Genomic DNA, 21249 nt, shown 5'->3' on the forward strand with positions numbered 1-21249 from the left:
GCCAACAGCATGGCTGTTGGCTCTCAGCTGTGACTTTCATTTCAATTAAACAATGCCAGCAAGATGCAAATAGAACGCAATTGTCGAGCAAAAAACTAAATGTCCCAAAACATCCTTTAGTTAATCAGATTCAACGGATCTACGTCGTCACTGCCCCTGAATTTCGACAAAACAGCTCGGGACACTTGTGTCTTGTGTCAAAACATCCGATGTCTGGAACGCCTTGAAGAATTTCACCTTGAATTTTAACCCAAGGTGACTGTGTAACCAAATGGAAACACTAAGGACTAGTGACATTTTTTTGGTGAAATGAACTGGAGAGAGCAAGAATCTTTATATAATCTAAACTTGACTTCATCATCCTGTTCACATGTCTAAAATAGACAAAGTGTTCCCTTGTTGCCTGCTAACAATCTAAACATTTGTTTTTCGCCTGAAACAGCATCATACAGCGGTCAACCAATAGGATTCAGTGTTCATAATCATCCTTACGCAAGGCCAAACTTCCGACAGATTGAAAATGAAGCTGAAGATGTGAAAGGCAGTGTGTCTCATCCCCACACATGCAGATGCAGATCATTCACATACTTTCAAATTTCTCTAATACGACTTCTTGTGAGAAAATGACATCTTGTGGATAGAAATAGTAATACAGCAGTGGACACGGGAGCCATGCAGGGTGATGGATGTGTGTCAGTTGCCAAGAACATGGTAAGAATGTGGCTTGTTCATTGGTGCACCAGTGAATGAGGCTTAGAGTTCTTGTTATATAATCTGAATTTGACTCATCTAGTCGGTATAGTGTAACAAGTAACTGCTACATAGGTAGATCATTGTGCCTTGGTGGAGATAGTAGACTTTATTTTTTCATTTTATAGAAAGGACTTAAACACTTTTTTTTTTTTTTTTTTAAATAAAGTAACATTTAACAGCTTCATGCATCTGAAAGAACAATTTAATTTGTTCTCTGGATTTCTTTACACCTGTGTTTTCCTTCAGTGATTTAGTAAACAGTTAAAACTTTGTGTATAACTCAAACCCAGTTGTGGAGAAGCCTGAAAAACTTGGAAACTTGAAAGGAAAAATGTCACTCTAAACTTCAAAACTCTATCACCAGTTTATCAGCAGCCTACAATCGAAACTATTAACCTGAGTATGCCTTGCATACTCATAGCCCCCAGCATACCTTTTCATCAAAGTAGCAGTAGCAAATCTCTCACAACTTCAGGGCGTGTCCCGTCTCATGATTTTATGCCCGTATCCCTGTGCTGAAAGTCTCTCTCCTGAATCTTCTGCACTCTCTGCCTGGTCATCTTCAGCTTTCTCTTTCCTGTCTGAAGAAGTTTTAGGATTACTCTTCAGAAGTAAAAATAAAGCATATCAAATGTGCAGTATAGAGGAAAAAAACATAAAAACCACTTCTATGATATTCAAAATATTTACCATTAACTGACAATGACACTCCAGTGATAATGTAGTTTTATTTCCACCTCCGTGTTGTTTATCTTCCTGGCTCATTGTGTGGGCTGTAGTTGGGAAGCACCATGGGAAGCGCAGGGGAACTTCGGTCTTAAAGAGTCCTAGCATTTATTTACTGATAAACAGCCTCAAGTGCCATTACACTTACAAGCTAACTCTATGCTGTGGTTGCTAGCATCACCGCTTTCTCTCTCGCCCGCTATGCATACAACCTATGCTCTGAGCTATTCCTGAAAGGAGCTGCTCTACTCCTGTAACAATATTCTGACTCAGAATTCTCAAATTTTCTTGCACGGAGATGATAAATTAGTGTTATTTGCTGTTTACTTGCTACTGCTGGAAGTTTACATATTTCTGCGCATGCGCAGGACGAAGGCAATATAGTCCTGATCTCCGAACAGTAGAAGCTGAGTCAAGAAGGATAGCCTGCCCTGACAGCATGCCGCTGCCCTGTGGTACCTGTAGCACACAGCCAACTTGAGAAGAGGAGGAAAGAATGCTGTTCCAGAATGGTGACAAAATCGAGCATCGCTAGTCCTTGAAACTACCAAACGGTCGTGGTATTTTCAACTTTATAAATTGAGCAAAAGAAAAGCTATTCTAGAGATTAATCTAGCTAAACTACGTATGCAAAGCTTGGCTATTGAGTAACCAGGTTCTGATTGGTTGGTTAGTAGCCGCGTTCTGATTGGTCAATTTGTAGCCGTGCTCTGATTGCTCTGATTGACCCAGAGACACTAGAGAAACCGGATCTTTGATTGACCGATGTATAGCCACCGTCTAATTGGTCGGTTTGTACCATTATTTTTGATTGGTCGATTTGTAGCAGCATTCTGTTTGGTTGAGTTTAGTAACATTCAATATATTGTTTGGCAATTAGGCCAGTCACTGAGATTCAGACCATCATCTCTTTTAAAGCTTGTACTGTGATTTATTCAAAAGATTAACTGGTTCTCCTAAAGCCAATTATAGTCTGTGTTCACTGAAGACTGAGTCAAAAAGAAACAGGAGGAATTTAGCCAGAATTCAACCAGCAGAGACCAGATGTGTATTTAATGAGAACAACCATGACCATTCAATTGAAATGTTTTAATATTAGAATATTATCAGGCCAAGTTTCATTTTTCATTCAAGACATTTTTGAGTCATTAATAGACATTCTTCCATGTACACCCAGCACCTAAAGTGTGCAGTCCAAGGAGGAGTGTGTGCTGGTAATCTGTCCTTACAGGTTATGTCCATTAGTGGGCAGTGTATATTAAAGCAAAACTCATAAAAACTTGATTACAGTGAATTCCTACTTTACATTAAGTGTACTGCCGTTTTGTAGGCTATAATACTATCAAGCCTTTGCATTTTAATGCAGGTGTTTAACCACTATAATAACCTACAATCTTTCAGTGTGCTGAGAAAGTACACTGAATTTCAGTTTTTGCAAAGACATTGTTTTTCTTTTATTAAAATGTGTTTATATGCACATTTGTATGATATGCGAATATGACCTATGCTATATTCAGTAGTACAGCACAGTACAATAATGTCACATGTTTGATGCTCAGACCTGCAAGTCACAAAAGTAAAACTCAGCTCAGGCTCAAAGATGCTGCACTTTCCCCGCCCACTGTATTTAATAGTATGGTAATGAGAGGTATGGATGTGGAGTTGGGGGGTGGTTCCAAGACATTTGCCTCTATTTGGAGTTGTGTCGATTGCAGATTTAAGTTTTTTTTTTCTTGTATTGTCCTGCTTGTACTCGCACGGAGCTCGTTGGCAGGCTCTTCCCTCACAGAGCCCGCACCAGGATGGGTGCTCTCCCGGCGCAGCGGCAATTATGGATGTGTGTTTTGATCTTTACTGGAATAACAGAAGTTTGCGGTAAGTTGTAATTTGTGCTCTGCTGTTTACATGCTTTTGCCAGTGTAGCCAGGAATGTTTTCAGTGTTAGACACATGATACATTTTTGGAGGTCTAGAGGCAGGTTTTCAACTCTGCTGAGACTTGTAAAATGATGTTCTCAAAGTGCTTGTTAAGTAAGAAGGTCCGGATGAGGATGTCAGTGCTTTTTCTCATTAATTGGCATTGAGGAAGAATTTATAAAGTTGGGACAGTGAGGAGAAAACACAGGGAAATAATACATAATCAATAATTTGTAGAGAATAAATAGTTTTCATCATATACACTCAGAATCTTTACTTCAGCAAAAGTATCAATTCACTTTATTGAAGTAAAAGTACAGAAGTATTAGCAGCTAATTGTTCTCAAAGTATCAAACTTAACTTAAACTGATAAATTACACTGATAGAGTGCATCAATGAACACATGGAATTTTACAGTTGTAGCTGGCCCAGATGGAGATTGTGATACCCAATCTAGGGGTTGGGCCCCTTCAAAGGGCCACAAGCTATAACTGAGGGGTCATGAGATTATTATTTGATAGAAAAGAAAGAAGTAATGTGTAATGTAAGAGGGTTTGGTATTGTGCTTTACAAAGCCATCATGCATTTTTTTAAATTTAAAATAATATTAATTTGAAAAGTAACTAGTAACTACAAGTTAAAAAAGTAAAAAGTACAGTATTTCCCTCTGAAATGTAGTGGAGTAGAAGTATAAGATAGTAGAGATTGGACATTCTTAAGTGAAGTAGCTTAAAATTGTAGTACTCGAGTAAAGCTTAGTACTTAGTTACTTTCCACCACTTTATATCCAACACCTGGGAACTTAGATTGGTTTCGTTCTTCTTTGCCATTCATTTAATCTAAGTACACACAGTTATAAGAGACTTCACAATTTGGTAAAACAGATGTCTTTCATGTGAGGTGAACATTATCAAGAAAGAATCACTGTACTTTTAGAGAGAACATTTTTTTTTTTTCTTTTGGTTCCAGCTTCAAACGTCTGCACCTCCAGAGGAGCCAGCACATGCAAGCAATGTCTGGCTGTGCACCCGAGCTGTGCGTGGTGCTTTCAAGAGGTAGGTTTCTTTTCCACTTCACTTCATTTAGGCAATGAGCTTTCCGCTGGTGCAGGGTGGTACAGACCTCCTTGTCAGCTATAATCTGCTTGAGAAGAATGCATGCAGATGTTTTATGTCTTTATTTTACTGCTTTTACTGAGAACATGAAATAGGTTCAGGTGAAAATGAAAGGAGCAGTTTCGCAGTGCGTTTTTGAAAGTCAAATCTACCCAATATTGGGTTTTGATTTTATTCCTGGCGCTAATGACATAGTGACACATGTCCTGTGACTGCATGGGGATATAGTCATATTTTCTGGTTCACTTAACTTTAATGAGTGTGATGATTTAATACTGCAAAACTCAACCTTCCATTCAAGAGCAACATTTTTTCAGACTGACTTCAGCCTGAGTACTCTGGTTCTTAATGTTCAGTAGCCTGCTGGTTGAAATATTTGGGGCGTTCAGATAGGAATGTTCATTTTAAATCAAGGTGTAATTTGTCCAGAGTTTGTTGAAGAGATGTTGGAGTGTTTCTTCATTCCAGGAGATTGTGTATTAGAAATGTATTCTTGTGCTATTTCTGGACTTTTATCATCCCCATTACAGTTAAGCTTTCAAATGAGTTCAATATTCTCTCCCAACACAGCTTTACTACAGATGGGAAATCTGAAAACAAATGAGGAGGCTGCTTGAAACTTTTATCTCAAGCCTGAATGCATTTTTCTGTCAGGACTTTGGCCAGGGAGTTGCCAGTTCCTCCCGCTGTGACCTGAAGAGTAACCTGGTGGCGGCGGGCTGTGCTCTGTCGGGCCTGGAGTATCCAACCAGCAAATTGCAGGTGATCGAGGACCGGCCCCTCAGCAACAAGGCAGCGGGGGCCACACAAGATGTCACACAGATCAAGCCCCAGAAACTCCACATCACCCTCAGGCCAGGTCCGCTTCTGCATTTGGTTAATACATGAGTGATGGAAATTGAGTTTCAGACTTACTGAAGTAAAGAGAGATTGTGTTCTGACTTTTGAGCAAATGCTTAAATCCGAGTGTATTACCACTGAGTGACTGAAGAGACACATAATAATAACATCAGCTATAAAAAAAACCCCAAACAATATTTCTCTCTCATGTTTCCCCAGATGATGCTAAGCGCTTCACAGTGAAGGTGCGTCAGGTAGAGGACTACCCCGTGGATCTCTACTACCTCATGGACCTCTCTTACTCCATGAATGATGATCTCTTCCGCCTGAGGACGCTGGGGAAAGGCCTGGCCGAGGCCATGAACCGCACCACCAGCAACCTCCGCATGGGCTTTGGGGCGTTTGTGGACAAGCCGCTCTCACCTTACATGTACATCTCCCCCAAAGAGGCTGTGATGAACCCCTGCTACAGGTGAATGAAGAAAAAAAATGCCAGAAGAGCTTAAAGTTTGAAAAGTACTCGTTGTTTGATGCCATGCTATCCTATTACTGTTCAACCATCTTGAAGAAAAACAATGTAAATGTACATTTTCCTGCTGTTAGTAATGCACTTCATGCTGACCTATGGTATTGGTATTGGTATTGTATATGGTATTGACAACGAGGACGTCAAAATTAGTCTTCTTAACCTGTTTCCTTGTTGTTACACATGTATATAAACTGAACCCAGACCTCTTTGTAATGGAAAGTTTATTTTAGTGGCTGCATTCTTAGATTGGGTATTGTTTTACATTCCTAATGGAACTGGTGTTGATTTCAGTGGATGTTTATGTCTGCATGTTGAAATTAGCTTCATTATGACTCAGATGATGTCATTTTAGTGAGGACACCTTTAAACACAGCATTGCTCAGTACAAATGGAGGCGGGCAGCGTCACAGCACTTGTTAAAGGCTTATGGTGGCTCCCTACTGCTTGGTCAGCTGCTCTGAATCAACCGCAGGCAATCTAACAGCATCCCAATGCAGGCTGCCCCGCAACCCCGTCTGAAGGCGACTCCATGGTGGATTTGGTGGTTTAAGGTCCCTTGGGGTCATTTACTCTCCCGCTTACACACAGTCTGCAGATTTCCAGCCTCCAAGAATGTTTGGATAAAAGATAAGACAAGTGGAGAATTTCGGTCTAGTAGTGAACAAAATAAGGAGAAAGAGGGGCTAAGTGGTGGAGCAAAAAAGCCTCTTTAACTCTCTTTAAACCTTTTGCAGCCATGGTAGTGGCATGGCTAAGTATGGCAATGTTAGTCGGTCAGTTCACCAGTGTAGTTCAGAGTATCTCAGCAGCCATTTAATGGATTTGCATTGAACAAAAGTTTGTTCATGGTTCCCAGATGATATATACTACTAACTTTGGTAATCTCTTGATTTTTCCTGCCACTATTATATTTACTTTTGTGGTTTTTAAACTACTTAACCAATGGCTTCTCCATTAATCCTTACTTTAAGTGCTATTTTGCAAATGTTAGCATCTTAACATTCTACGCTAAGATGGAGACCATGGTAATGAATGTGCTAGTACCTGCTTAATATCAACATGTTATCATTGTGAGCATGTTAGCGTCCTGCCTATGACATTTAGCCTACGTTTGTGCAGATGTACAGCCTCACAACCGTTGGACTCGTAGTCTTGTCCCTAAATGTCATAATAGGAAGCACAACACTGTGAAATAACCTGAAAGTTAACTGAATGTACTTTTATAAATAATTTAAATTTCACAAAAAAAAAAAAATCCAAAATAGCTACTAAACAAAACAGGAAAATAGCTTAAGATAACTATGACTAGTCTAATTATGTAGCTACAAAAATACAGTGTAAAACCAATTGACCTGATGTAGATTATTTTTACACCTGGTTATTTACCCCCTCAAAACTTCCATGTAATAAAATGTAGGATGGAGGTCAGACATTTTTTTCTGCAATGGTATACAGGCTAAACAGATGATCAAATGATTAAACGACTGATAAACTGATGTTTGATTGACAGCATAAACACCACCTGTCTGCCCCAGTTTGGCTACAAGCACGTCCTGTCTCTGACGGAGGAAGTGGGCCGCTTCACAGAGGAAGTGAAGAAGCAGATGGTGTCCAGGAACCGAGATGCCCCGGAGGGAGGCTTTGATGCCATCATCCAGGCTGCTGTGTGCAAGGTGGAGAGACAGGCTGCACGTGCATTCATAGGCATCGTTTCACACACCTAACGCTGGTTCTGTTTTACATTTTACATACTTTTTCTCTTCTGTCACACATGCGTAGATATAACCATTTAAGGCTTTCCAAAAGAAGAACTAGATTAAAAACAGTTGAAATCAATCAGCTGCTTAACATGTGTGTCCAGCTTATTAGAATGAAAAAAATTATTTACTTTTATTTTCCTTCCTTTCACATGCGGTTTGATGGGAACCAGAAGCAGATCGGCTGGCGTCCTGGTGCTTCCCATCTTCTGATCTTCACTTCGGACGCAAAGACTCATGTGGCTCTGGATGGTCGTCTGGCAGGAATCGTGCAACCCAACGACGGGCAGTGCCACCTCAACTCTGACAATATGTACAGCATGTCTACCACCATGGTTAGTGTACACTGTAAATGTGTGTTTGATGCACAGACAGTAGTGGACACAGTATGAGAGAGAAGCAGAGAAAATGAAAGACATTGTCTGTAGACGTATGAATAAGAACGTTTCAGTGTTTATGTGTGCATGTGCTAACTACACCGCCCTGTTTGGTCCCATAGGATTACCCATCTCTCGCTCTGATCACAGAGAAGATGTCGGAAAACAATATCAACCTCATCTTTGCTGTCACCAATCCTGTGGTTCCTCTGTACCAGGTCAGGAGCTCTGCAGTTCGCACATTCAGCCTTCATTTCATGACTTTCATTTACAAAATACTGAACGTGCAGTGACCAATTCTGAAAAAACAAGAATACATAAATTAATGTTTTTAAACTGAAACCGAGAAGAGGACAAATCCCAGTCTGTAATCATCTCATCTTGAACATACTGTAGCATTTAGCCAACATTCTCCAAACCTCACTGGTTTTTAACTGCGATTCTTGGATCCTGCATTGGAAGAATGGAAATTCAGAATTAATCATTATTATGCTCTTTTCAGACAGAGTAACATACAAACTCAGTTTATTCCCCAGACTGTTACTTTTAATTGTATTCACAAAAACAAGTATTAAATATATAGTTTTTGCTCTAGACAATTTTCTTTGTTCATAAAAGAAAACAAGTCAAGAATTTGTGAACATCGTGAGTGAGGGTGTGTCACACGTCAGCATTTTAAGGGTGTGATAATATAACTGTGAAGCTTCGGGGCGAGTCTCACAACCTTCTCATACATTTATGAGAAACCATAGAAACCAACCACTGCAACATTCTTTAAGTGTCACAAAGGCTTTCATCAGCTTCCCTTTTTCTACTTGTTCTTTTTTGTCAACAGTTTTTTTTAACTGGGTAAATAAGAAAAAGTGAAAAAAAGACTGTAATCAATTAATGTTATAAATTACTGTATAATGCAATAACATCTTGAACAAATGATTTTATATGTTGTAAAAGTTTTATTGACTCATTTTTTTTTATTAAGGTTTATATTTTTTACTTTTATTGTATCATCACAAAGAAAGGCTTTAAAGTAATGAATATTTATTAGTTTATTTAGTCATCTTGTGAGATGAACAGGTTTTACATTTTTCACACATTTGGAGGGAAATTATACAGTATATATCACATGGTTGTACAATGTTTGGCAGGTATTGAGACATGTATTTTGTAACTGATGATACAAATATGACTGTTAACGCTTTACAAATAGTATCTGTGACTGTGTCGGATGATAACAGTCTGTTTCTGTTTTCCATCTTGTAGAACTACAGCGAGCTGATTCCTGGTACCACAGTAGGAACACTGTCCAACGACTCGGGCAATGTTATTCAGCTCATTCAGAAGGCCTATGCTGTAAGTGTTATACACACACACACACACACAGACACAGACACACACCCTAGTTGAGACAGTGTTTGAGGGTATGACATGTGTCTGTTTACACACGCCCTGTCTGAGTCATACATGCAGTCGAGCCAGAGTCTCAGTAGAAATTCCACAGTGGTTTAAGACTGAAGCTGACCAAATGACCCAATGAGGCTGTGCTTCATTGTTTGTGTTTTGTTCAGGTTTATTATGCAGAAAACATGTGAAGGAGCTGGAAATTGATTTTATTGTCAATCCTGGCTTGAACTTTGGTGTTTTCACAGGTGTGCATACAAACATGTGTGCACTTGAGTGTCTGTACACCCAAATAAACACTGTGTATATTGGCCTACATGTAATTACAGAAGGAAATTAAAAGTGATCATTATAATCATTACAATATAATTATCATAATTTGCTTGTAGTAATAACTTATGTTATTCTTTTATGACAGAAAAAATGTAGGAAATTACTTGTTTTCCAAGTCAGGTAATTTCTTAATTTGAAATTTGAAACCTAAGGTGATTTTGGCCTCGTGATGCAAGTCTATATACTCACCCTTCCATGTGTATGTGTTTTTTGCTATTTTCTTTTGTTGGTGTTGCCAGAAAATTCGTTCCAAGGTGGAGCTGGAGCTCCAAGGCATCCCAGAGGAGCTGTCCCTGTCCTTTAACGCCACCTGTCTGAATGGAGAGCTCATCCCTGGCCTCAAGTCCTGCTCTGGGCTCAAAGTAGGAGATACGGTCAGTTCTGCAGGACTTTAGTCTTTAGAAAACAGAGGTATCTATAAATTTATCCCAGTACTGTAATCCTACATCAGTCATCAGCATAGCAGTATCAGTGCATTATGGCTTCATTTAAAAAATTTATGAAAATATGCAAATATGTTGTTCTGTTATTAAGAAAATGAATCTACTTGAAAATGAAAATATTTGTCAGTAGCCTGAAATAGTAACTCTCCGCAAGACATCTCTCACAGTCAGCCTTCAAGAATTATTTTCTTATGAAACTAATTTGAGATAACGCCACTTGTTAGCATAGTTTCTTTGTTACATGAATTTCCAAGACATTATGTCAGCATCCTGTAACAAGACTGGATAAATCAAATTACTTCTCAAGTATGACTAGATTTACACTTTCCTCAAATTAATTGTTTTAAAATAGGTGCAATAATAGTGTGCCGGTGAGCAGATGAAGCACTTGTTTTAAGAAATTGAGCTTTAAGGACACTATAGGCTGAATGTATGGTAACAGTTTGTATTGCATGAAAACAACATTAACAGCCCCCATGCCATCTTTTTCACTATCTGTCCTATCTCTGGGGATTAAAAATACCAAGGGACTAGGGGCCACAATCATGTCCTGATTCTAAAAACAACATGGTAGTTAGTTCCATGTACTATTTTTCATTGTCTTTTTGGTCTCTTTCCATTTCCCTTATTGCTGTTATCAACTTTGTTTGTATTGTGGGATTTTCCCCTTTTTCACATGATGGAAAGAAGTGGCTCAGCACTGTCTGTGAACTCGTCTTTCTTAGTTTTCATGTCTTTCCATACATCTTCTGCCAACTCCATTTAGAGCAAATTGTCTGCTTAAAGAGTTCTTTGTCTGTCCCTCTTTTGCATTTTTTCTTTATCACAGCTTCTTTGGCACTTTGCCTTGTTCTCTCCTCACTCCAGGTGACATTTTTTGGCCTCCACACATTTCTTTCTCTCAGCTCCTCTTATTTCTTCCATATATGGGTGTTTCACCAGATGTAGTAACTGCCCTCTTTTGGACATTAACCAGATTTGGATGCAATGCTGAATGAACAATTACTTTGACTAAAATACATATGGAAGCATTCCCTGTGTCACATCTCTGTGCTGTTTCTGCCAACAGTGATGTAGTAATGTAATGCTGTACAATACAGTAATGCTGAAAATGCTTTTAAATGTTCATGGAATGAACCATTCAAGTAAAGTGTTTTTACATGTTGGGTAATGTAGTCCAGGGTGATACAGAAGCATGATCGGTTTTACAAAGTGTGATTGTGTGTGTGTGTGTGTCAGTGTGTGTGTGTTTGTGTTCTCTCCTCAAGAGAAGTATTTGTTTGAACCAAATACATCCAAAATTTGACATGGTACAATTTCATCCCCTTCCTCCCACTCAGGTGTCTTTCAGTGTGGAGGCCAGAGCTCGCGGTTGCCCCAAGCAGAAGAAGAAAACCTTCATAATTAAGCCTGTGGGCTTCAAGGACTCCCTCTCCATCACCGTCACCTTCGAGTGCGACTGCAAGTGCCAGGCTAAAGCCCAGCCCCTCAGCCCCAAATGTCACTATGGCAACGGTACCTACGAGTGTGGCATCTGCCTGTGCCACCCGGGTCGCTTGGGGCCGCACTGTGAGTGTGCAGAGGGCGACTATAATCCCACAGAGCAAGACCGCTGCAGTGGGCACCACTCTGCCATCTGCAGCGGCCGCGGAGACTGTGTGTGCGGCCAGTGTGTGTGCCACAGCAGTGACTTTGGGAAAGTCTGGGGCAAGCTGTGCGAGTGTGATGACTTCAACTGCCTGCGCTATAAGGGGGAGCTCTGCTCAGGTAAGATCTTATAAAATGAGAAAGAGGTTCAAATATCTTGATTCGTTTCACTTGAGCATCTTAAGGTCCTTGAGCGGGTCTTAACCAATAATTGATGATATTAAATGGCATCTTTTGCATAAAGTTAGAGTCTATCAGTCAACTAATCCATTAATCGCTGCAGCTCTATTGATAACTTTTCATTCAACAAAGTCATTTATGAAGCAAAAATGGCAAACATTCACGGTTATGGCTTGTCATATGAGAGGATTTGCTGCTTCTCTGTCTTTTAAATCATTGTTCATTAGAAACTCTTGTATTGTGGACTTGGACAGACAAAACAAGGAATTAGAAAAAAATAACTTTTTTTAAAATTTATTATTATTGTGATGAAATTGACCACCAGTTGGTTAAAGATAAAGGTAAAACGAATCTGCAGGGCTAGATGTTTCCCCCTGTTACCAGTCTTTATGCTAAGCAAAGCTAACCAGGTGTTGTTTGTAACGAGAATGGTATCAGTCCTCTCATCTAACTCTCAAAAAGAAAGTGAACATTTCACAAATGTTAAACTGTTCCTTTTACATTATTTTCACATCTCACACCACAAAACATGAGTAAAACTGAAAGGTGAAGGAAGTTAAAATGGTTCGTTGACTTATCATAAACATTGTGTGTCTGTGGCAGAGTTTCAGAGAATGTGAATACCTTTGCAGCCTGTGGCAGTCCCCCTCACCATACCGACTTGCCACCCACCTCATCTGGGAAGAATTACATACAATAACAACACTCCCCTCTGCCCGGGACATGGGCTCCATTCACAATAAACACAATGTGTGATGTGTGCACTATGTGAGCTCACGTTGTATGTTTGTGTTCAGCAAAGCCAAGCTTTTGCACGGCGGAGTTCAACAAGATTCATGCACAAAGAAAAAGCCTTTTCAGGTTAGACAGTAGCTTTCTCCAGTCAGAGGGAGGAACTCTCAAGTTTCTCTGTTGCGGTTGAAACTTTTAAACAATGGGAATGAGTTTAGGTTTGGTAACTGTTAGGAGCTTTAACTCAGAGCCTCATGATCGTCCTCCTCTTTTAGAGACAGTGTGTCATCAAGTCAACACACATGATGTTACCCTGAGGGTTGTTATTGAGATCTTATGTGTAAAATAGGCATTACACTTATTCTGTTAGCAGTTGATTTGCCTACACTACTGACAGAAGTTATACATGTATTACATCTTTGCAAGAAATCACAACAAAGATGGAGGTATACTGTCTACCATTTTTTCATGGTCAGAGATATCAGGGCTTTCTTACGATATCTTCCACAAAACCATCATCACTGGAAGTTAATGTGTCTTTAAAATCCAATTAGCAATATTTACAATGTTTTCATTTGGCAATGATTCTCTTGCATAACACAAGTAGCAAATAGTAAAATTAGGCAGTTTATCTGTTGTGACTAAAGTTGGCAGTGGGGTAACTATCTTGGAATAATGTTCCCAAATCAGAATAATCGGGAGGTTCTCCTTATGCCCACATTGTAGGCTATATGGATGTAGCCCAAATACAGAGTTAGCTTAGCGTAAAGGCTGGAAGCAATGGGGAAACAGCTAGCCTGGCTTTGTCCAGATATCGCAAATACACCTGCCAACACTTAAAAAGCTGACTTATTAACACATTTTTTCTCCTTTGTTTTATCTGCGCACTAAAACAACTTTGAAAATAGCTGAGCTAGCTGGTTCGGATCTCCCACTGCTCCTAGTTTTTATGCTAGCTAAGCTTATCACCTCCTGACTCCATCCATAAGGGACAGACATGAGAGTGGTACTGGTCTCCTCATCTAACTCTAAAAAAAAAAAAAATCCCTAAATGTCAAACCCAGATACGAGATGGCAGGATTCAAATGTCAGAGAAAGACAAGAGACACAAAGATAGAATAGTAAGAAAAGGGCACATTTGCCTGCATAAAGTATAGAATAGAGATCATGGAGTCTAAAGTTACAGGCGTCTATCAGAAGTGTTCTGCATTATTGAAGCAATTCATTGTTCGTTAAGTAATAGTAGTTAAAATACATGAACAATTAATGAGATTGCTCTGGGGATATTTTAATTGAGCATTGTTAATTGCATAATGCAAAGTTTTGACGCAGACTGCTTTTCTGCCTCGTGCTTCATGACATCGTCAGATCTTGTATATCATTCAAAAACCCCCTTGCTTCCCCCTCAGAGAAATGTTTTGCTCTATTCCCCAAAGCCCATATATTAACATGAAAATACCTCTCTGCTTACTCATTGGCTGGTGTGGTGTAATAAGGCTAAAAATAAACCCATTTTTGGGCAGAAAAGGGCCTAGTGGGAGAGTGCTAGAAATGTTCTGTGTGTACAACATGGTCTGCTGTTGTCTTGAAATACCTTATTCAGTTCAGGGACAATTCCTCTCCCCCCACAGAATGGTGTAATTAAAAGCCAGAGGTCCTGTGGTCAGGTGGTAATGACAGTTTGTTCGTGGGTCATCTTTTATCCATGTCAGACTGTTCCAAGCAGCTTCCTGTCTCATTGTTTATCTGGGCATTGTTCGGCAGCGATAGGCCACAATGTTTTCTGCAGTGTCACTCTTTTATTGGCATGCACACTCATATGCACATATGGATACATGGAATAACAGCAAAACCAATGTGCACAAATTTACTCACACATGCACTGAATCATCCAGCTAAAAATAAAAGCCCCCCAGACACCACGGGCACACAATGAAATGGGTTTTAGATCTCTACCAGTTGCAGGAACATGACTTACCACTTCTGCTTTCCAGTGTTAGGGGTCATGATTCAAGAGGTTACAAAGCCACTGAAAAAAAATACACTTAAAACATTTGGAGTGGCTGTAAACACACTGTTAGTGCTTGATGAAAACATGGCACTGTGCAATTCTAGCTGAACTTTAACAAGGCCAGCATGAATTTTTGAATATTGATGGTAAAGAATCCTCAAGATGAAGTGGAACCCTCAAATAAAGGTAAAACATCTCATTGCAAGAGGAAAATACAGCGAGAGTATGACAAAGGATTTACTCAATTGCTCCCTTAACAAACCACAGCCAAGCTGACCACCTTAACATTGTTCGAACCCACACAACTTTATTTTAAATTCTAGCGGAGTTTCCAAAATTTCCAAAGAAACCCTATGTGTCAGACTGAATATATCAAACTTAAGTTGATGCACAACAATTGACATAACAATTATGTCAACCACTGACCACGACTGCCTTTCACTTTCCGCTTTAACAGCTACCATCATACCCTCCTTCTCACACAGACTTTCACTTGGCCTCATTGTCCTCTTTTCCGTTGTTGTTTATTTGATTCCTCAAGTGGAAGTTACACCAATAAACAGTGTTAAAGTAGCTTTGTCAGAGAATGTTAATGTCTTGGCTGATTTAATAACCTCCTCAGCTCCACTGATAGTTTGGTGGATTCATCACCATATACTCATGTTGTGCAAAAAGGTGCAGTTCAAACCTGCAAAACTTGATTTTAAATTCAAGTCAGGATCCCAAGGTCAGCGGAGATAACAAATGTATCAGGAGGAAACAAGTAAAAACTGTTTTTCAATACTTTGCTCAATGTAAGTGACGCACTGGTCCAAGCAAGTACCCAATACTGTATGTGCATAAATCAGAAAAAATGTTACTTAACACAGCATTTGAGGCCAAATAGGAACTTCAGTATTTAACTTGTTATGGTTGTCTGTTTCATTTTGAATTTTATTTTCCTGTCCCTTCTCTCCTGCCAGGCCACGGTGTCTGTAACTGTGGCTTCTGCCAGTGTGCACCAGACTGGCAAGGTGAGAACTGCAACTGCTCCAGACGTACTGACACCTGTATGTCCAACCTGGGTCTGCTGTGCAGCGGGAGGGGCCAGTGTGTGTGCGGGGCCTGTGAGTGCACCCAGCCCGGGGCGTACGGGGCCACATGTGACAAGTGTCCCACCTGCCCTGACGCCTGTACCATGAAGAAGTGAGTCTGCATACAGATGAGCTTGCACAAAGAGTTTTCATATTTATATATCTAGAAAGCTAATTGAAATGAACTGATGGCCTACGTTTTTCCACTTGAAGGGAGTGTGTGGAGTGTAAGCACTTCAAGAGGGGCAAGCTGTTTGAGGACAACACCTGCTCTCGAATCTGCAAGGATGAAATCCAGCTAGTGGATGAATTAGGTGAGATGCTCAGCTGACAAAAACTCCAACCATAAACTCAATAATTTTATAATAATATAATATAATATAATATAAAAGTATTTAGTTACCATTTTGTGGCAGGTTAAAGCAGTCCTCTGTTACTTTTGCTGAACAGTGGAAAATGTGGCAACTACAGCATAATGGTTAATGCAAAAATAAAAATACTGTAACAGTAGCAACAAAAGAAAAGTCAGAAGCTCTGCAAACTGACTAAGCAATGTCAGTTAAATAGCAAAATCGACCCAATGTTTGCTAATAGAAGCTAACTTTAGCCGCCATAAGCTACTGGTCATACCAGACCACATAAGTCTGTGGCAGCAAACCTCAATCTATTGAGTTTTCATTTGATTAGAAGTTTATGGAAGTTGCTCCATGGATTTCAATATGAGCTTTTATAGAATTTAAATACAAAGAAGACCAAACGATCTGTGGGTTCACGCTGCTTTCTAAAGAAGGTATCCATTTCACCACAAATAAGAAAAAAGAGATATAAAAAAAGAGATGCATGTCTTGATTCATTGATGAACCCTTTTCTTTTCATTATTTTTTTTTTTTTTTTAATGCAGTGCTCCATGACACAAATGCTGTGAACTGCACTTACAAAGATGAGGATGATTGCGTGGAGCATTTCCAGTACTATGAAGACGCCAGTGGCAAGTCCATCTTGTTTGTCGTCAAAGAGCCCGGTAAGAGAGATGCCTGCAGCCTCACTAGTTCACTAGTTTACTGTTTTACTGTTTTGATTATCCCAGTGAAAAAGCTCTGATAAAACAACAGTGCACTACCGGCCCAGCATCAAACAGCAAACAAACATCAACTACTGGCTGGTGATTACAGGGAAGCTGAAGCAGCTTTAGTGGAACTGGTGAAAAGGGGAGCGACTATTGTACTGGCTAGAGACACGAGTCCAAATGAATGCTCATGTTGATCTGCGTCCACTGGGTGTTTTTTTGCTAACATGTTAGCTGTAATAATTTTAAACAATTATACTATGTCCAGTGTTTTGTTTACAGGTCGTTCCACTGCCCCCAAGTGGCCAAAAAGATGAATCCATTAATAATGCTTTAAGGACAGATACTTTATAATAAGTAAATATGGTTGATAATTATAATACATAAATTATTAATGATAATATATGTGGAAGAGGTGAAGGAAGCCACAATGGCAAATCAAACAAAGATAAAATATACAACCACAAAGCATCACCAACCTACAGTATATTCATTATACCACGCTTCCTCACCTTGTGAAATCAGTGTGTTTTTCTACGCCCAAGTACAAGTTGTCACTTCCCTGCTGCACGCCCTTCATCTGCTTGTTAAGTGGCCAAATAGAAAGCGTGTTCGGTGGTAAAAACAGCCTTTAATGACCATCAGTGCCCGCAGAGAAAGTCTGTCTCTGGGTCTGCCTTTAATGAATGTGTGTGTTTAATTTAGGCACAACTGGGTAGCAGAGAAGTACACCAAAATTTGCCTTCAACACAGTGCACCCTGCCGTGTCAAAGAGGGTCGTAAACAGCTGCCCAGCTCCTTGAAGAACCCGCTGACTCTACATATCCTCCAGAGGAAAGCGGGTAGAGAGAGAGAGAGAAAACTAAGTAAGCAAAAGAAAGGGAAATAAAATTTTTAGAAATGAAACTATAGAATAAAGCTGTATTATGAAGGAAAAATAAAAGAAAGGAGGGAGACAGGAAATAGACACCCCTCAAAATTAACGAAGCATATTTCTCATTTAGAAGTTAATAAATAATGTTGCAGAATGAAAAACCAATCTGGTATGATTTGTATATAAGCCAGTGTGGTGGCAGCTCTAAGGATCAAAAGGGTCGGTTTAAAACAGGAAATGGAAGACAGTAGGAATGAGGAGAGAGGAAGAGGAGTAAAGCTTTGATGTTGGCTGTAAAAGTTCACCCTGGTTCCCCCCATAGGTTACACAAGCGCTGCTATCCACATACGTATGTGCTGCAACCAGTACGAACAACACAGAAAACAAGAAAAAGAAAATCTCTCATCTGAAATAATAAAACATTTTTACGACTTTTGTTGACCCAATAGCTCATAGTAGGATGCTGACTGAGAGCTTTCCAGGGCCTTTAAAAGACGATCTATAACCTCGACCTTCATTCTTTTTCCCCTCACAAAGCTGGCCTAATGCACCCATTTAAGTTTTTGCAACAAAACCGCAGTTTTGTGTTGAGAATCAATTAAGCCTGGAAACTAGAGGCCAAACAAACCAGTGAACTAATGAGAGTGTTGAAATGATGACTTGCCTTCTTCCTGAAACTCCCAAACTTGTGAACAACTATAAACCAGCAGCTGCAGATATAAAATGAAGCATGATTCAGCAGTGCATGGCCTATTACTCCCATCAGGTTTATTCAGAAACATATTTGGCGGTTCATTTGGTTAATGTGGTTTGCCAGAACAGCTTATGGTGGGGAAAATGACCAAAGAGAGCACAACAAGTGATGTGTTATCCCTGTTTTGTGTAGGGAAGTCTTGATGTTAATGCCTCTGTGAAAGGGAGGACTGTCAGTCATCTATTGTACAGCCTTCTTGAAACTGTGCAAATCAGATTCCTGTTGATTTTTGCCTGACCACAATGAGGGGTGGGAGATTTGTGGCCTGGCTGTGCGAGGGTGCTATTTTCCACTTCAGCCCATCCTCATTTCTGCTCTTTGGTATGTTAAAGTCGCATTGCCTTCTGGTCATCCCTGTTATCCAGCCCCTGTTCTCTCGCATCACTTCACATATTGTAATTCATGCTAGAAGGAACCACACCACTGGGTTCAATCCCCTATGCCTGACAGCGGAGCAGGTGGCAATATCATGATGCTCTGCATTTCAATGGTACACATATTTAGCAGAAGAGTGAGCTGCAGCAAAAGCATCAACCATGTGAGTGAAGGACGAGACACAGAGGAAACAGTATTTTGAAATCAGACTTCCTCTGGCCTGGCTTCTGGTTTATCGTCTTCTGTGTGTTTCCGTTTCACATTCCTTTATCTCTTCCTCCTAGACTGCCCAAAGGGTCCAGACATTTTGGTGGTGCTTCTGTCAGTGGCGGGAGCCATCTTGTTCCTCGGCCTGGCGGCTCTGCTTATCTGGAAACTGTTGGTCACCATCCATGACAGACGGGAGTTCGCCAAATTTGAGGAAGAACGCGCTCGTGCCAAGTGGGACACGGTTAGTGAATGTAGTTCAAGGTGGCACGTGTGTGAAAGTTCTGTGAACTGGTATCTTTGGGAACTACCAGTGTGTTGTTTGTTTAATACTAAGACTGAAATCTAAATAATTACATTTTAAAAGTTTTGATTTAAAGTTTATTAATGTTCCACTTCAGCCCATCCTTGGTGTCTGAAATGTGCCTCATTTCGACTGTTTAAAACACACAAAAACGTGTCTGTACACACAAACACATGTACACACACACATGAGGCCACACACACAGTCTATTGCTCTCGTTTTCTGAAGATGTTTTTTATTATTTCTATGGCATGCTGTTACTCCCAGCAGAACAAAAGACAGCCAACGGAAGGGCTGGGTTTAAATTAGCTAACGCTAATCAGCCTTTACTGGTAATAGGCCTCTTTGTGGCCTCAAAAATCCCACAGGCCTGAAACCACAAAGATTCACAGTAGTTTAAGGATGCTGTGAGTAACAGGAGTGAGAACATAAGGCACACGTTCAAGGTCATATATGTGACTAAAATACAAGGTAGGATGGGTGACATGTATAGGGAATGAATTGCATTAAATTTTTTATTTTAATTAAAATTTTCTATTATGTGATGCCATTGGGACTTTTAAAGTACATGTTAGGAGTTTCCTATAATCTTGAACCACAAGATTTATTTTGTGTCTGTCAAACTGACCTTAACATACACGTCTTTTTGTGTATTTGACAAACAGGGACACAATCCTCTCTACAAAGGAGCCACCTCTACCTTCACAAACATCACGTACAGAGGAAAAGACTGATGCTACTGAACAGGGATGAAGAATAAAGGATGAAATAATGGACTTTGCGGAAAGGCACCGAATCATGTGCAGGCCTCTACTGTCACAAGACAATAATTAGTAATTATTTGTGTTTGTAAATATGTAGAAATGATTCTGAGGACACATTTTTATCAGGGATTTGTCATGAACATCCACTTGAGGTATTGTTTTGTGAGAACTGTTTTGTTGTGCAGGCCAAAATAAAGGTTTAGTTCACCTATACTTTCATCTTGCCAATGTATCCAGCCATGTATATCGTATTTATTTTATATGCCTATGTATTGACAACCACTGTGCACATAGTACATGGACTATAGTCTGTATATATATTGCTAAAAGCATCCAAAAATTACATTTTAGTTCTAGTTAAGCTGGAAAACCCACAGACCTTGCCAGTATTGATAGTCTTCATTATTATTTTTTTAATCTTTGGTGGAAAATACTATCAAAAGAGAACTATTGGCAGCAAGATCTGTGGATTAACAAATGTTTCCTTGGCAAATAAAACAAAAAGTATTCTCATGACTGGATACCACTGAGGCTAAGTGGGATAAATCTATTTTAAAAAAGTGATGTTTGTGGACTAATGTTTGAGGTCAGTGGAAGAACTGAAGTGCAGATAATGTTACGCAAAACAAACTTCATTTCCTGATCATAATGTTGGGATTTCCTGTTATCGGTACACAGTGGAACTATGGCGAGATAAACTGTCTTTAATTCCCAGAAGTGACTTCTGGAGATGTGATGTGGTTTTAGGTGAACTCTTCATTTCCTGAAAACTGGTGCAGTTTCATGTGTAGACTCTTAGAGATAAGTGTTATCGGTGTCACTAATTGTATGTTTTTACTAAAATATGTAGACACTGTATTTCATTCATTCTTTCCGATGAGGTTAAAGGTGTCCAGGTTTGAGATGTCAAAGACAAAGGCAAATAAACATGAGCTTGTTTCCATAACGATTACAAATTTGGGACTTTTATCATTGTGACTTTATTCTAAATGACTGATATTTGTAAAGGCAAAACAGTGACAGATTTCTGCTGTGTTTCTGTTTTAAAAGTTGAAAACTTGAGAGCTGTGGTGTC

At 39.7% G+C, this 21249-nt stretch overlaps 1 protein-coding gene across 1 annotated transcript; it reads left to right on the forward strand.

The window, feature by feature from the left end:
* Window positions 1-3162: 3162 nt before the first annotated feature.
* LOC130162878 (integrin beta-3-like) lies at window positions 3163-21130 on the forward strand. The gene is made up of 15 exons (XM_056366726.1): window positions 3163-3354; window positions 4365-4450; window positions 5165-5369; window positions 5570-5822; window positions 7390-7552; window positions 7810-7971; window positions 8136-8231; window positions 9274-9363; window positions 9984-10118; window positions 11528-11954; window positions 15720-15942; window positions 16044-16144; window positions 16732-16851; window positions 19184-19350; window positions 20076-21130. The coding sequence occupies exons 1-15, from the start codon at window positions 3282-3284 to the stop codon at window positions 20142-20144; spliced, it is 2370 nt and encodes a 789-aa protein (XP_056222701.1). The 5' UTR covers window positions 3163-3281; the 3' UTR covers window positions 20145-21130.
* Window positions 21131-21249: the final 119 nt, after the last annotated feature.

Source organism: Seriola aureovittata, chromosome 21, assembly GCF_021018895.1.
Source record: "Seriola aureovittata isolate HTS-2021-v1 ecotype China chromosome 21, ASM2101889v1, whole genome shotgun sequence".
Lineage (NCBI taxonomy): Eukaryota > Metazoa > Chordata > Actinopteri > Carangiformes > Carangidae > Seriola > Seriola aureovittata.

What these genes read in the sequence shown, in the direction of transcription:
- LOC130162878 (XM_056366726.1), top strand. Translation starts at nt 3,282, where the DNA reads ATGGGTGCTCTCCCGGCGCAGCGGCAATTATGGATGTGTGTTTTGATC. An exon ending in TGGAATAACAGAAGTTTGCG is followed by an intron (nt 3,355 to 4,364) that starts GTAAGTTGTAAT and finishes TTTTGGTTCCAG; the next exon opens with CTTCAAACGTCTGCACCTCC. An exon ending in GTGATGAACCCCTGCTACAG is followed by an intron (nt 5,823 to 7,389) that starts GTGAATGAAGAA and finishes TTTGATTGACAG; the next exon opens with CATAAACACCACCTGTCTGC.